The sequence below is a fragment of the Gopherus flavomarginatus genome, chromosome 7 (assembly GCF_025201925.1).
Source record: "Gopherus flavomarginatus isolate rGopFla2 chromosome 7, rGopFla2.mat.asm, whole genome shotgun sequence".
NCBI classification, from domain to species: domain Eukaryota; kingdom Metazoa; phylum Chordata; order Testudines; family Testudinidae; genus Gopherus; species Gopherus flavomarginatus.
Window position 1 is genome coordinate 102879294 of NC_066623.1, and position 15430 is coordinate 102894723.

General features: G+C 44.0%; 1 protein-coding gene across 1 annotated transcript in view; it reads left to right on the top strand.

The window, feature by feature from the left end:
• Window positions 1–15430, top strand: part of PLPP3 (phospholipid phosphatase 3) — a 72709-nt gene that overhangs the window by 53664 nt on the left and 3615 nt on the right. Inside the window, exon 5 of the mRNA XM_050962062.1 lies at window positions 9090–9266. Coding sequence (XP_050818019.1) covers window positions 9090–9266 — 177 coding nt within the window. The remainder of the gene's footprint in view (window positions 1–9089; window positions 9267–15430) is intronic.

The window sequence follows — 15430 nt, forward strand, 5'->3', positions numbered from 1 at the left end:
AGAAATGATCTAGAGTAGAAATAGCAGTGCAAGATTCCCCCATAGTGCCCAACCCATGTGCTCCAGCTTTGACCTGGAGAGTTTAGCCCTGAGGATGAGAAGATGGGACAGTCCTTGGCTTCCCTCGTGATGCTGTCAACTAGTGTAAATTGTAGTGGCTTTTTTTTTCTTTTTTTTCCCAGTGAGAACATTTATCCACTAGGAACTGGACTGATAAAATATCCAAATGAGGCCAAGAGTTTTGTTACTATTTGCCCTCATTAGTGAAATAGGAATAAATACTAAGTACCAGAGGGGATTCTATATTCCTAATCCTTATGGAAGTGTCTCCAGGAAGACATTTAATACACAGAAAAAGCGCTTGGGGCTCAATTTGAAACACAGATTCAGGGCTACGTTTTGTGTCATTTTCTTGTCATCAGAAACGTGCAATTAGTGTCACGTGCTTTGTATAACAGTTTACAAAGGGAAATGACTCTCTGGTAATCCTGTTTGTACTAATTTTTCTTGCCCTGTTACCAGTTGGCTGAGTAGAACCATAATGCTTATTGTAATTTTTATAGTGGGATGGGTGAAGAGGAGTTATACAATTTGGTTTGGAAATGGCTGAGAAAGTTTGACTGTATTTGTGTGCACACTAAGGGCGTGTCTTTACTAGGGGGAAAAAAGGAGCTGTTCTTCACTCAAGATAAAACCCTACTGAAGACAAGGTGGTTTGTAGTTTTCACAGGAGTTAGCAGGTCAAGTTAAAGACTCCGTGGAAGCTGGGGATTTATTTCAATCCACTAATGTGAAAATTACAAACTGTCTGATCTGCAATAGGATTTTACTTCCTGGTAGTTAACTTGAGTTAAGAACACACCATTTTTTTCTCCTCTGAGTGAAGACAAGGCGGAAGGTCAGATAAGGCCCATAAGGATGTTGAACTACGAGGATGCAGATGGCCTGTACAACAGGACTTTTCAGCCCATGTGGATCATAGAGCTAAGCACAGTGGGGAAGAAGGGGAAAGCCGGTGGATTCTAGGGTGGTCATTAACCTGAAGTAACATCTTTGGATTAGCTACATTGATGCCCTAATGCCCTGAACTGGGCTGAAGGGAGATTTCTATTCCTCAAGCCCTGCAGAAAGTTTCAGCTTTGTGCTGGGAACCAGGCTTTTACTCGGAGTTCTTTTCTCTTCTCTGAAAGCAAGAATAGCAGAGAATTTCCCCCCCACCTGTCAGTGAGCATAATTAAGGAGAAACATCAGTTATTAGCCTGCAATTCAATGCCGCATGGTGACGGAATCTTCATAATAACATCACAACTATCTGAGTTCTTTTGTATTCCAGGGATCCTCATTCCCTCATGAGAACTGAGATGCCAGCAGTTATTACTTAGGTTTGCTGTTATTATGTCACCTTAGATTAACTGACTGATTGCAATCCTTTAGCATTGTTCTTTGCGTGTGGCTTAGTGGGGAGAGCTGGGTCATGAAATACTCTGTCTGGTCCAAGAATGGCGTGCAGATGCAAGCTCAGGGGATGATCTGGAGTCATAGAATCATAGAATATCAGCGTTGGAAGGTGTCATAAACAGATAGCTAAGGGTTAATGTTATTTTACCTGTAAAGGGTTAACAAAGGGAACCAAACACCTGACCAGAGGACCAATCAGGAAACAAGACCTTTTCAAATCTGGGTGGAGGGAAGTTTTGGGTGTGAGATCTTTGTTCTTTGTCTCGGTTTGGTGACCCTCTCGGCTCTGAGAGTGATCTTTCTATCTCCAGGCTTTCTAATCTTCTGTTTCCAAGTTGTAAGTACAAGGATAGTAAGACAATAGGTTTATATTGTTTTTTTTTGTATTTACATGTGTGTAGTTGCTGGAATGTGTTAAATTGTATTCTTTATGGATAAGGCTGTTTATTCATTTTTTCTTTTAAGCAATTGACCCTGTATATTGTCGCCTTGATACAGAGATCATTTTATGTCTTTTCCTTTCTTTTTATATAAAGCTTTCTGTTTAAGACCTGTGGATTTTTTTTTTTTTTAGTGGGGGCTCAAGGGAATTGAGTCTGCAGCTCACCAGGGAATTGGTGGGAGGAAGAAGACAGAGGGGAAGAGAGAATCTCTTTGTGTTAGATTTACTAAGCCTGACTTTGCATACCCTCTGGGTGAGGGGAGAGAGAGATTGATCTCTCGGTACTTGTGTTTCAAGGACTTGAAGCAGGGAATCTTCTTGAGTACCCAGGGCAGGGAAATCTGGGAGGAGGTAAAGAGGGGGAAGGGAAGTGGGTTATTTCCCTTTGTGGTGAGACTCAGGGCATCTGAGTCTTGGGGGTTCCCCAGGGAAGGTTTTGGGGAGACCAGAGTGAGCCAGACACTGGAATTCTGGCTGGTGGCAGCGATATCAGATCCAAGCTGGTAATTAAGTTTGGAGGTTTCATGCTAGCTTCTCATGTTCTGAACTCTAAGGTTCAGATCTGAGTAGGACAGTTATGACGGAAGGGACCGCAGGAGGTCATCTAGTCCAACCCCCTGCTCAAAGCAGGACCAATCCCCAATTAAATCATCCCAGCCAGGGCTTTGTCAAGCCAGGCCTAAAAAACCTCTAAGGATGGAGATTCCACCACCTCCCTAGGTAACCCATTCCAGTGCTTCATCACCCTCCCAATGAAAAAGTTTTTCCTAATATCCAACTTAAACCTCCCCCACTGCAACTTGAGAGCATTACTCCTTGTTCTGTCATCAGGTACCACTGAGAACAGTCTAGATCCATCCTCTGGTCCCTTTGGAACCCCCTTTCAGGTAGCTGAAAGCAGCTATCAAATCCCCTCTCATTCTTCTCTTCTGCAGACTAAACAATCCCAGTTCCCTCTGCCTCTCCTCATAAGTCATGTGCTCCAGTCCCCTAATCATTTTTGTTGCCCTCCGCTGGACTCTTTCCATTTTTTCCACATCCTTCTTGTAGTGTGGAGCCCAAAACTGGACACAGTACTCCAGATGAGGCCTCACCAGTGCCGAATAGAGAGGAATGATCATGTCCCTCGATCTGCTGGCAGTGCTCCTACTTATACAGCCCAAAATGCCATTAGCCTTCTTGGCAACAACACTGTTGACTCATATCCAGCTTCTCGTCCACTGTAACCCCTAGGTCCTTTTCTGCAGAACTGCTGCCTAGACTGTAGCAGTGCATGGGATTCTTCCATCCTCAGTGCAGGACTCTGCACTTGTCCTTGTTGAACCTCATCAGATTTCTTTTAGCCCAATCCTCTAATTTGTCTAGGACCCTCTGTATCCTATCTCTATACTCCAGTGTATCAACCACTCCTCCCAGTTTAGTGTCATCTGCAAACTTGCTAAGGGTGCAGCCATGCCATCCTCCAGATCATTAATGAAGATATTGAACAAAACCAGTCCCAGGACCGATCCTTGGGGCACCCCACTTGATACTGGCTGCCAGCTAGACATGGAGCCGTTGATCACTACCCGTTGAGCCCGACAATCTAGCCAGCTTTCTGTCCACTTTATAGTCCATTCATCCAGCCCGTACTTCTTTAACTTGCTGGCAAGAGTCATTTAAGAAAAATAAGTGTTTGGTTCAAGTCCTACTTGGCTGATAATTTTTGGGTTTTGATGGGATCAGGGCCAAAATGTGACCCCAGGTAACCATCTGCAATTAAATTTCAGATTACGCGGTCGACAAAAGGAAGAAAATGCAAATGTGCTTTTGCTCCTATGAGGTCTTTTGGGCTCCTAATCCTGCAGTTCATCATCAGTCAGCTAACTGCATCCAGTCAGGCTAGTGGACTTTGCCAGGGATGAATTTGGCTTAGAGAGTCTTGCCCAAATAAGCATTCCAGGCTTTGTGCCCTCTTCAAAGGGGAGTGGGGGGGGGGAAGGGTGCATTACATGGAAGATAACGTCAGGTCAAGTGTAAAGAGTTCAGTCAGGGACACATGATAAGGCCCTGCCAATGCTCAGAGCAAAATCTTAGGAAAGAAAATGATAACTTTCCTAGATCTGGCTGAATGCAGCCATGTGATATGGATGGGGTGAGTGGAGAGTTCTATTTGACAGCCAAGTTACTTACTTAGCACCTTCCTCAGTAAACAACTCCAAAGTATAAGGATTAAGTGTATATATTCTTCTCTGCCAGCCTGCTCCTGACTTGTAATCCTGCAGATGGACACAAACTGTTGTCTTGTTCTGTTTGCTTAGCTCACTTGCTGACCACAGTCTGCTCTCCCTGACATCAGTGGAAGTTCCCTGGCAGGAGGAAAGCTATGTATTGCTCCTAAAGCCATCTGTTCAGTGGTAACTGCTCCTCTGCCAGCACTTCCAGCAATGGATAGGCTCTCTAAATAGCTACTACTACATATTATTGCAGATCACTTCATCCTTCCTTCCCTCTTGCGTTTTGTCAGGCCTGCTCCTTTTCATCATTATATGTTACTTTCTTTTAATGCTACACAGTGGGCTGCAGTGGGAATGACATATTTTACATTATTATCTTACCCCCAGCCAGGCTCACCCATAAACTTCTCCTACATGGCAGCATTTACACATTTAGCAGAAGCCATTTGCAAATTGCTTACAGTCTGCTCTGAAAAAGATTAACGGAAAAGCTGCTGGGGGTTTCCTGCCTTACATTATGCCACTGATTTTTCGGTGCCAGGAGATTCTGATGCTTTCTGTTTTTCCTTTAGCTTTCTGATTTGCTTTTCTTTTTTTCTCCTATGATACGTATTTCATACACACACACACTCCAAGGGCTACAGTTTCAATATAGCTTCAGTCCAGCCTCCTAAATTCATGCCTGGAAATGTTATGTTTTAGGTACAATATTCTATGTATTTATCCTCACTACCACCTGTGAGGTAGGGAAGTGCAATTATCCCCATTTCACAGAGGCAGAACTGAGGCACAGAGAGGCTAAGTGACTTGCCCATGGTCACACGAGATGTCTGTGGCAGAGCAAAGAATTGAATCGGGGTCCTCCACGTCCCAGGCTAGTGCTCTGATTTTTGGACTGTCCTCCCTATTGTACTTGCATGTTTTTTGTATGTCCAAAATCAGGTGTATGTGCATAAGGACATAAGACTGGCCATACTGGTCCAATATAGCCCAATATCCTGTCTTCTGATAGTGGCCAATGCCAGGAGCCTCACAGGGAATGAACAGAACAGGGAATCATCAAGTGATCCATCCCGTCATCCACACCCAGTTTTTGGCAAACAGAGGCTAGGAACATTCAGAGCATGGGGTTGTATCATTGATCATCCTGGCTAATAGCCATTGATGGGCCTATTGTCTATGAACTTATCTAGTTCTTCTTTGAACCCTGTTATAGTTTTGGCCTTCACAACATCACCCAGCAACGAGTGCCACAACTCGGGCAACTAGAAGCCTTAATTACCTAATACAGGCATGCATTGCTTTTGTCCCGTATTTACAGAAGGACATGTGCCAGTCTGAACTGTGTGCACGCAGTGCCTGATGTGTGGCACAATTAGGACACAAACAGGTGCACTGGCACGTTTTGAAGACATTTTTTCTCATTTTACCCCCAAATGTCTTGAGTCTGTCACTTTTGAGCTTGTGTTCTATTGAATTTCAATGCTCATTTTTAATTGGCTTTTAAATTAAATTCTTGTTTTTTCTACTCTGATTGAACTCTTTAGTTGAAGCCTTTGGGCTGCATTGAGGAGAGGACAGGGAAGTAATTCAAATCAGTATACAGAAGGAGATAGATGCATTATTGTTGCACATCAAACGTTTGAAACCTCTTTCTTAAGGAACTGGAATGAACCCAGCATGAAGCTTTATGCGTGGCTTGAGTTCTTCTAGCAAAGCTGAGGAGCACTGTGTGTAAAGTGTAATGCTGTATACAGGGTCCATGCTTGTATCTGAATGAGATAGAGGCTGCAATCTTGCATCTGAACATCATTGGCAATGCAAATTTAGCTGACCTCCCTCAGCTGCTTTAAAAACCACCACCCTACCTCCCAAAATGTAGACTTTTAAAGGGACAGCACTGTCTCTGTATAACAACATCAGGAAAGTGCATTTGAATGATAACGGGAGCAGATTGTGAGCCCCTTAAATCCTGTTCCACAGTATCTTATCTCCACAATTAGTTCCCACTGATTGATTTCTTAAGGAGTAAAGGATTATTCAGTATGACCAAGGGTATCAGAATTTGGCCTAGAATGAGCACATAGACATTTGAAAACCATTCAGAAGCCAGTTCACTGTTAGTGAAACACATGGAAGGTGCTGGTTCTGTGAATAAAGAAGTGCCTACTGTTAAATAGTTTTAAATTGCTATGTAGTGTTGCACTGTGCTATTAAACAGCTTCAGTCTTTCACTTCAGAGATGATTGCATTTTAGCAGTAGCTGAAGTGCATGTACTTTGAGCAGTGCTTTTAAATCCTTCTGGATGAAAGATGCAGTGTGTTTATAAAGCATTTTTATGATTAACTAATTCTTTCCCTAGCATATAAATTATTATTAAAAATGGAAGTACAAATGAGTGGGAGTGAATTTACCAGTATATATATTGCTGTATTCCAGAGACTCTGTAATGTGCTTTGGCCAACACTGAGCTGCTTTGGTACTGCTCTATTCAATCCTAATTGGTTATCAATTTGGATAATTTGAAGCATCTGCTAGCTTGGTGCAAATGCCTCTTCAGATCATTTTAACGTTAGTCTGTGTACTTTTTCCAAAAGGGGCAAGTGAAAGGTTTGTGAAACAAACCCAACATATTAAACCATTTAGTACGGCTTTCCAGGTTTGCCTTTGCACAGCGTTACTGTGTTTTTGGGGATGCTATGGAAATATTCCTGGGCCTGTTTCTTATTTACACAAAGGCTACATTACACCATTCTGCCAGCAGAGCGGCTGGCCTAGAAACCTTACTGAATCACCATTTTTTGACATGTGGCTACCGGCTATATTGTCTATTTCATTGGTAAGGATGGCAGAGCTGTGCAGGGTGTTTAGCTGGGCCACAATTCTAGACATTAGCGGGGTATTGTATTCAGTCTTGCAAGTGTTAATGAAGAAGCTGCTGCTTCTGTCCCCTGCCCAGGCATCCACACACCCCAGACAGTGCTATGACTTCCTGACCTACATCCTTTCCACATCTCCCCCCATCCAGTCTTCCCCACCCCCGTCTCCACTTCCTCACTCATGCACAGGAAGGGAGCACTTTCTGGGAGGGCCCTGCTCCTCTTGGCTCTGCCTTGGGGGATGATTGGCCTCAGGCAACTTTGATTTGTGAACGGAAAGTTCCAGTTTTCCTGTCGTCTCTTCCCGTTTGGTTTCCCCAGTTCCCACAGGAACTTGGGAAGTAGGTTGTGCCCACCGTTTGCAACGGAAAAAAGCTCAAGATAACTGTAGGGGGGACAATGCCCATTTGACATCACTTCAACTTCTTCACTTCAGGTCAAGTCCTTTTGTTTCCCCTTGTAAGTAAAAGTAACATTACCCCCCCCCACACACACCCCTCTATATTTTGAGTAACACAAAGGCACTGCAGAATTCTGTATGCTGAAGGATCAGGGCTCAAGCTGGCAGAAAGTCTTTCCTGATGTGAGTAGCCCTAACATAAGGTCTGCTTGTGCGAGTAGTGAGTGAACCCCACGTAACACATCAGTTATTCTGGAACAGGGCTGGCTCTTTGTAGGTCCATTAATAATTATCCTGTTTGCACAGACTGAAGGAGGTGGCTATGGGCAGAGCACCAGCTTTTTCTTGCTGAAGGGTTCCTGCCTTTAAGCAGCTCGTCTCCCTCTCAGATTAGCTTTTTATTGGTAAATGTCGGTAAATGTCAAGTTCACAGTCTCCACACAAACTGACAAAACATATTTCCATTGATGATCATAGAAATTGACAGATGGACAAAGAAAAAAGTGAGAACTTATCAGCGCTTGCTATAAGGGCATTTGTTTTGTATATTTTGACACGTGCTGTTGGCACTTTGTGTTCTACACTGCCCTTAAGTAATTATTGTCTGACACTCCCATGCCCAATTTCCCATGGTTGTGAAATATAAATGGATAATAGAAAAAGATGATTAAATCCATAATTCTGCATAACTGAAAATTTAAATAGATAAAATTGGAAAAAAATGCTTAAAAATAAACATCGATGTGATCTGCTCAAATTATAAAAATAAAATAAAAATTGAATTCTGCCAAGCCTAATTCTCAGTCTGGCTAATAGTGTTAATACGAACTCTCATTGTGCTGCTTGGCAAATGTTAGAGAATTGCTGTTTTTCTCCTTTATCTTCAGCAGGCTTATTAATGCAGAATGAACTGGAATTGAAAACGCTCAGTGGTGTGGACTGCTTTCTCCTAGGGTCCATCTACACCAGGGGTTCTCAGACTGGGGGTTGGGACCCCTCAGGGGGTTGTGAGCTGTCAGCCTCCACCCCAAACCTTGCTTTGCCTCCAGCATTTATACTGGTGTTAAATATATTAAAAAGTGTGTTTAATTCCTAAGGGAGGTTGTGCTCAGAGGCTTGCTATGTGAAAGGCGTCACCAGTACAAAAGTTTGAGAATCACCGCTCTACACAATGAATGGCAGCCCGCAGCAGCTAGTCTCAGTGTCCGAGTCCACAGACTCAGGCTTGTGCTACAGTGCTAAAAACAGCTAGGTAGACATTGCAGCTTGGGCTGGAGCTTAGGCTCTAAAGCCTAGGGGTTGGGGCTGGCTCACAGTCCAAGGTCCAGCCTGAGCCCCCCAGAAAGCCAGCTCCCCTTGCCTCTCACCACTGGATTAGAATCCCATCAGTTGTGCTGCCACAATGACTACCTCAGGCACCCAGGGCAGTTTTTGTTATCGGAAGTAATTCATCTCCTTGAAAGAACCCCCATCCCCTTCCGCCTTAACACGCTAAGGACCAAGTTCTGCCCTTGGATAAATGCATGAAATTCCTGCTGTATCCAGTGCAGCCAGCTGCATGCATCCAAGGGCAGAATGACGTTCCTCCACTCCATTGCTACAGCTAGCTAGAGCATTTGTTCTCTGTTGCTGCGCAGACGGTGATCAAGGTGTAAAATTAATGCTCCCCTTTGTTTTTCTTTTCTCTCCTTAGTTATATCTGCAGGCCAGATTCACATGGAGAGGAGCCCGTCTGCTACGTCCCCTTCTTCAGTTTACCCTGATCATGATGGCATTTTACACAGGATTGTCCCGTGTGTCTGACCACAAGCATCACCCTACGGATGTGCTGGCAGGATTTGCACAAGGAGCCCTGGTGGCTTACTGCATAGTGAGTGGCATCTCTTACTATTGCACTGATGACAGGGCAATCCTGGTAACACTGGAGATGCTGATGGGCATAACCTGTGAGAAAGACTATTTACCATGGTAGGAAATCCAGCCAATTCAGGGCAGGTGGGGCTGTTGAGAGTTAATATTTACATGGTGGATGGCTCTCTCATGTGGGCCGCAGTGTAAACCAAATGCCTCTCTAAAACTCTGTCTTTGCTGGGGGCATGGACGTTGCACAGAGCAGGTCGGGAGTGCTATGAGATGGGAGGCAAAGAGGACTCAATCCTGCATCAGAGAACTGTTGCAATGCTACCTAGTTACTCCTGTGCAGCAACTGCTCTGAGGCTTAAGAGCAGAGAGCCTCATTAGCAGGAGGATGGCTGTTAAGCCCCTGTGTCCTCAGCTGTGCACGTTCTCCACCCCTGAGCCCACGCGGGGCACTTGACAATGCTTTGCAATGAGGACAACCACACGTAGTGCTTCCCCCTACTTTGTGCTAATGAGTAATAACACCAACAATGCAGCAGCCAAGGATTTGCAGGATCAAAACCCATATGTAAAATGTAGAGAGTCTCCTCTAAAACCCTAGTTATGTAAAACCCTCACAGCATCTTAAGTGAAGCAGCTGAGTTCTGCTCTGCCCTATCAGCATTAGGGTCAATATCTTCGCTGATTAGCAAGGATTCAATTATTAGTGGCCCTCTCCAATCCAAGCAAATTACCAGTGCAGCTCAGGGAGGCTAACATGCAAACAGTGGTAGCAGTTTTCCCTCAAAGGCTACACACTCCTTTGTTGATGAAAGCTGTGTTGCTTTTCAAGGCTCTGCAGAGGATCTATACAGAATCAAAGATCCCAGAAGACTGTCTTGGAGGTGGGGAACACATATGTTCCCTTCAGAGTTAAACCAAAAAAATTCCCTGCCTGGGAATGTGGATCTTGGGTTTGTTCTTTTGATTGCAGGTTTTTTGTTTTGTTCTTTATGTGGCAAAAAGGTTTGTGAGAAAATGGTTTACAAAAGCCATGATTGCTTGTCTGTCGCTGCCTGGCTTGTTCTCATGCAATTTGCTTTCCAAAGGATGACCTGATTGCACAGTCCTTTAACTCAAAGTGACACATGTAAACGTTTAATGTAGGCAGAATGGGAGGCGCCGGCTCTGTGTAATGACGTGATTGTTTTCAGTGTAGTTATCTTGTTTAGAAACAAAGGGACGGGGGACTAAAATAATTATGTGGCTTTAGAAGATCCGAAAACCAAGTTTTCAAAAGGTTACACACTTTTTATTTTGCTTGATCTGAAAGTAAAGTAAACCTCGAGGCAAGGAATAAAGTTCCTTAGAGGTTTATTCGCAGGAGTGGAAAATAGGTTGTTTGTGCATTTTCCACTTATTGATAAAATGCCAAACTTGTGCAACCAAAAAAAAAAAAAAATGAAAAAAAATGCTGGAATCTAGCTGTTTAAAAAATGATTAACCCCTTTGAGTGTGAGAGTTGGGTTTTGCCATTGCCAAGTGCCCATGCACCATTATGGCTTAGTGTCAGTAAATCCTAAATACCAGTGCCAAAGGGTTAATTGGTGGAAGTCTTCCACATAGACCACTGCTATGAGTGACTTTCCTTCTTAAATTTGCCTCTTTTATGCATAGCAGGAGCAAAATCATTATGGTTCATATGTATCTTTTGTTCAAATGTCACGGTTTTCCTCAGAGCTTTGGAAACCTTTTAATATTTTTAGCAGCCAGTTAAAGCAACAACACATCACTGTTGAAAGTTCTGGGAGCAAAAAGGTCCTAGGCAAGCTTTGGAACAGTGAAGTAGTTTTTCTCAGTTCACATGCTTCATATCCAGGGCCGATGCAACCATTTAGGCGACGTGGGCAGTCGCCTAGAGCACTAGGATTTGGGGGGGTGCCATTTTCTTCAGCAGTGACTGCTGCGGCCATATCTTCGGCCGCCCTGGTTGCCACTGGCATTTAGGCAGAGGGAGCTGGGGCAGGGGAGTGCGGGGAGGGCTGCCTGCAGCAAGTAAGGGGGGGGGGGAGCGGCACGCAAGGGAACTCCCTGCCCCAGCTCACTCCTCCCCACCTCCTCCCCAAGTACACCAGTACTTCCCTCGGCCCACGCCGCTTCCAGCAGCCCCCATTGGCCTGGAGCAGCGAACCGCGGCCAGTGGGAGCCATGATCGGCAGGACCTGCGGACAGGGCAGGTAAACAAACCGTCCCGGCCCGCCAGAGGCTTTCCCTGCACAAGTGGCGTCCCAAGTTTGGGCAACACTGCTCTGGGCATTAACTGTATATGTAGTCAGACTGTTTTTTTATGTGTGCATTTCCTAATCCTCATAACCTTCTTTTTGTCACTTTTTGAAAGCTTTGTCACAGGTAGAGGGGGGAAGAATATGCACAACATGATAAAAGGATGAAACATGAGATTGATCTAAGTAGTGGCTTCTGAAAGACAATAGGGGTCCAGATGCTAGAGACAGACATTCGTACATTTCCTGCCTAGTGACAAGTTGCATATCTGGTGGTCTCCTCCCTGACCCTTTAACAGATGGCAAATTGTAGTGGGCCAGGAGGAGGGTGAGAATGTTGCTCCCATAGGCTGACTTTCCTGTGACGAAATAAATCAACATAGGAAGCAGCTGCCTGGTTATTTCACAAACAGGCCTGGTCTTTCTCTTCTAGCTCAGGGCACACCCACTCTACTCACTGCTCTTTTGTAGGCCTCCACTGCTAGCCCGGATGTGGAAAGGGCACTGGTCATTCACTGCCCTGATCCTACTGCCTGGAAAAGATACAAGGGGCTTCCAGTGGGATTCAGACCCAAACCCCTGTTGCGTATTTGTCCAGGTGCAAACAGCTAAAATGTTCTTGGAATCCTGAACTCACTTGTTTAAAAAATGAGGACCAGGGTTAGTATTTGCCCAGTATGAGCCTATATTTCTTTTCTTCATTTTGGGGGAATGGTTGGAGGCTCCCTTAACAGTAAGGGCCACGGGCTCTAAAATGCTGCTAGGCTGCTGCCACTGTGAAGCGACTCCAGGGCTCCCTGCAGCTGGAATCAGGGCAGTGGTGCAGGAATGAGCAACCTTCCCACCTCCTGCCAGATTAAATTGTGGGTGTGTCAGAGGAACAGCTCGCATGAGTAAAGGAGCCAGGATCAGGCTCTCTCTAAGTCCGACCTTAGACCTTCTCTTGTAAGCAGTAGGCTTTTGTTTTCATAATAGAATTCACTAGCTTCCAGTTCCATCCTTAGCCTAGGGTCAGACTCACCCCAACTGATAGCCCTAGATCCTACAAATTTGCATGCTCCATCTACCATGATGTCCCAGAACAACTCAGAGATCACAGGGTTGCATCCCTCCCACCACCCTGCACAATTTCCCTGCACTCCCATGCCTAGCTCTTCACTTTCTCTTCCTCCCTGTCTTGCCCAGCTGCTAACTGCTTGTAGACTAGAAGTCTTGAAAGGAACAAATAGTCCTGTAGCACCTTACTTAAAGACTAACAGATGTATTGGAGCATAAGCTTTCGTGGGTGAATGCCCTCTTCGTCAGATGCATAAGCCACAGCGCAGCTGCAGAGCCATTCCGTAGCCACAGCTGAAACCTTGAGGCTGCTGCAGTGTCCAGAGTCCTAATGGATCGCATCACATCCCCTCCTATAAAAGAGGAGTTAGGCCTGGGAGTAGGATGACCAGATGTCCAGATTTTATAGGGACAGTCCTGATATTTGAGGCTTTGTCTTATATAGGCGCCTATTACCCCCCACCCCCATCCCGATTTTTCACAGTTGCTGTCTGGTCACCCTACCTAGGAACTCCCAACTCACTTCCTTTGCTCCCCACCAGATCCTAGCCCCACTCTCACTTTCATATTAACCTAATGACCCCTTCCCCCAGGATTCTGCTACACCTTTGCAAAACACATTTCAGACCAGTTCTGAAAGCTGGAAACTCACTGGAACCAGTGATGCAGGGGCAAGATTTGCCTTGAAATGAATTGCTAGTTAATATCAACCGTTACAAGTTATGCAGTTCTTTGGCTTGCCGTTTCCTTGTTGAGCTAATCAGCTCTTCTCATAGAACAATAAACTCCTTCTTGTCAGGGAAACCTTTCTGGAGACGCACACTGAGTAACTTCCCCTTCACTTGGCTGGGGCTCTCCCTCTGTTACGTTACTAGCTGGTGAAGATGATAAAGCCAGGCTTGACCTTTGATTCACGGGGCATTCAAGGCCTCCTTGCTTAGCCACAGTTTTATCAGTCCCTACTACATTGTGTTAGAGAAGGGTGACTCAAAATGGTTCTGAAGAACAGCCTTCCGCTGTGACTCAAGAACTGTTTCTCAGGCTAAGTGCAGTAGTAATCATGCTGTAATTCTCCGTGGAAGCCAGTTCTGTGTTTCATCTCCAAGAGTTACCAAAGCTAAAAGTTGTAGCAGATGCATTTGTCCTTCTCGGCCTGAAATAACAAATGCAAGACATTTGTGTCAAGCACTTCCAGCTGATGAAACATTTTTACTTGGAGCCAAAGTGAAATATGATGAGAATTTCCGAAAATCAAAATGGCAGGATAAGCAGACTAATACATATCACGTAGTTTACACAAGTGGAAACGTTTAAAGAGACAAGATACCTTTTGGTTTCAACTCTTAAAAGTCATATTAGTTTGTTTTACTGTTGTGTATCTGAGTATGGATTTCTTTAATATGATGAAAAGAAATGGGATTATTAAATGGAAATACAAGATACTGACTTAGTTTGTATAGTTCAATCCCAGTTCTCTGCTGTCAAATTTTCTTTATGGGTGGAGAGCACCTTCTACAGGAAGTGGAATAAATCCAAGTAAAAACTTTGCACATTTTATTACCTTTTTTAGTCTTAAACAGTTCAAGCGTTAGGAGGATTTAACACACTGTTTTGACCCTAAAAGATCATGTTTCAGGATTTCTGTAAGTGTGTACATAGCCTCAAGCCACGCTAGAGAGAAATACAGTTTAAAGGGGAATTAAAACTATTACCAAGTATTTGAATTAAACCCTCAAAAGCAGTGAACTGCAGAGGAAAGGCTAAAAAACAACCAACCACAGGATGATACTCCATCCATAACTGACTCATTTATAAAATAAGGCCACATTCAGTATAATCTCCATCTGCCTCTTGCACGGAGCAACCTCCCACAAATGCTACCTCCTCCCACAAATTGATTTGTCATGGATTTCTTGATGTAGAAGTTGGACACCTTTCTGATTGAATCCAATGGTAGGGGGCAGGCATGTGAGAGAAATGGCAACAGAATTACTCCAAAACAGCTGGTTTATTTTATTTTATTTTATTCTTTGAGCTCTAACAACCAAAAAAAGAAAAATGTTTTACAGCAATGCATTCTCTCGTTGGCACATTCAGAGCATAACTTTTGTTTGTTTTTAAAAGGACTCATCCACCTCTGTTTTTGTGGGTGCAATTTTACTCCCTCAGTTTACTGTAGCACAAATGCTAGCATTTATTTGTCTAATCGGCAGATATGTGGGCACAGTTATTTAGCTAGATATCTGAATGTCCGCATTTTCACTCAAGGAAAAGATTTTTTTTTTAAATGTTGGGCCTCTTATGCTTTTCTGTTCCAGATGAATATTTACGGATAAGTAATAAAATTTGAAAAGTGAAGGATTCAGACTCCCAATTTCTCAGTTTTAGAAGTCATTTCAGATCAGGCCAATTCTCCATCTAACCTTGTTTCCTGTCTCTGATAGTAGCTTAGAAAGATGTTGAGGCGGAAAAGGAATACTCCTGCTGAATAGTGCATCTGGACAGCCATATGATGAGCAAGGGAATGAGAGGGAAATGTCTTCCTGTCTTTACCAATAAGCCACCCTGAGGCATGCGGCTCAATAACCCTTGTATTTGGACTAGCTAGTGTAATTGTGTAGTCTAGTCTTATTCATGTAAGCATCTTATCCCTTTTCCATTTGATTGTGTTAAATCAAGGGCACTTCCAAACACTGCAGTAGGAAGAGATACAAATACATTTATTATTCTAAGGCTGCCATCCTATAAGCTTGATAGGAATGCAGGACTTGCTATACCAGATCAGCTCACCAGTCCATCCAATCCAGTATCCTGTCTCCACCAGATGTTTTAGAAACCCCATAATGGACCATTAAAA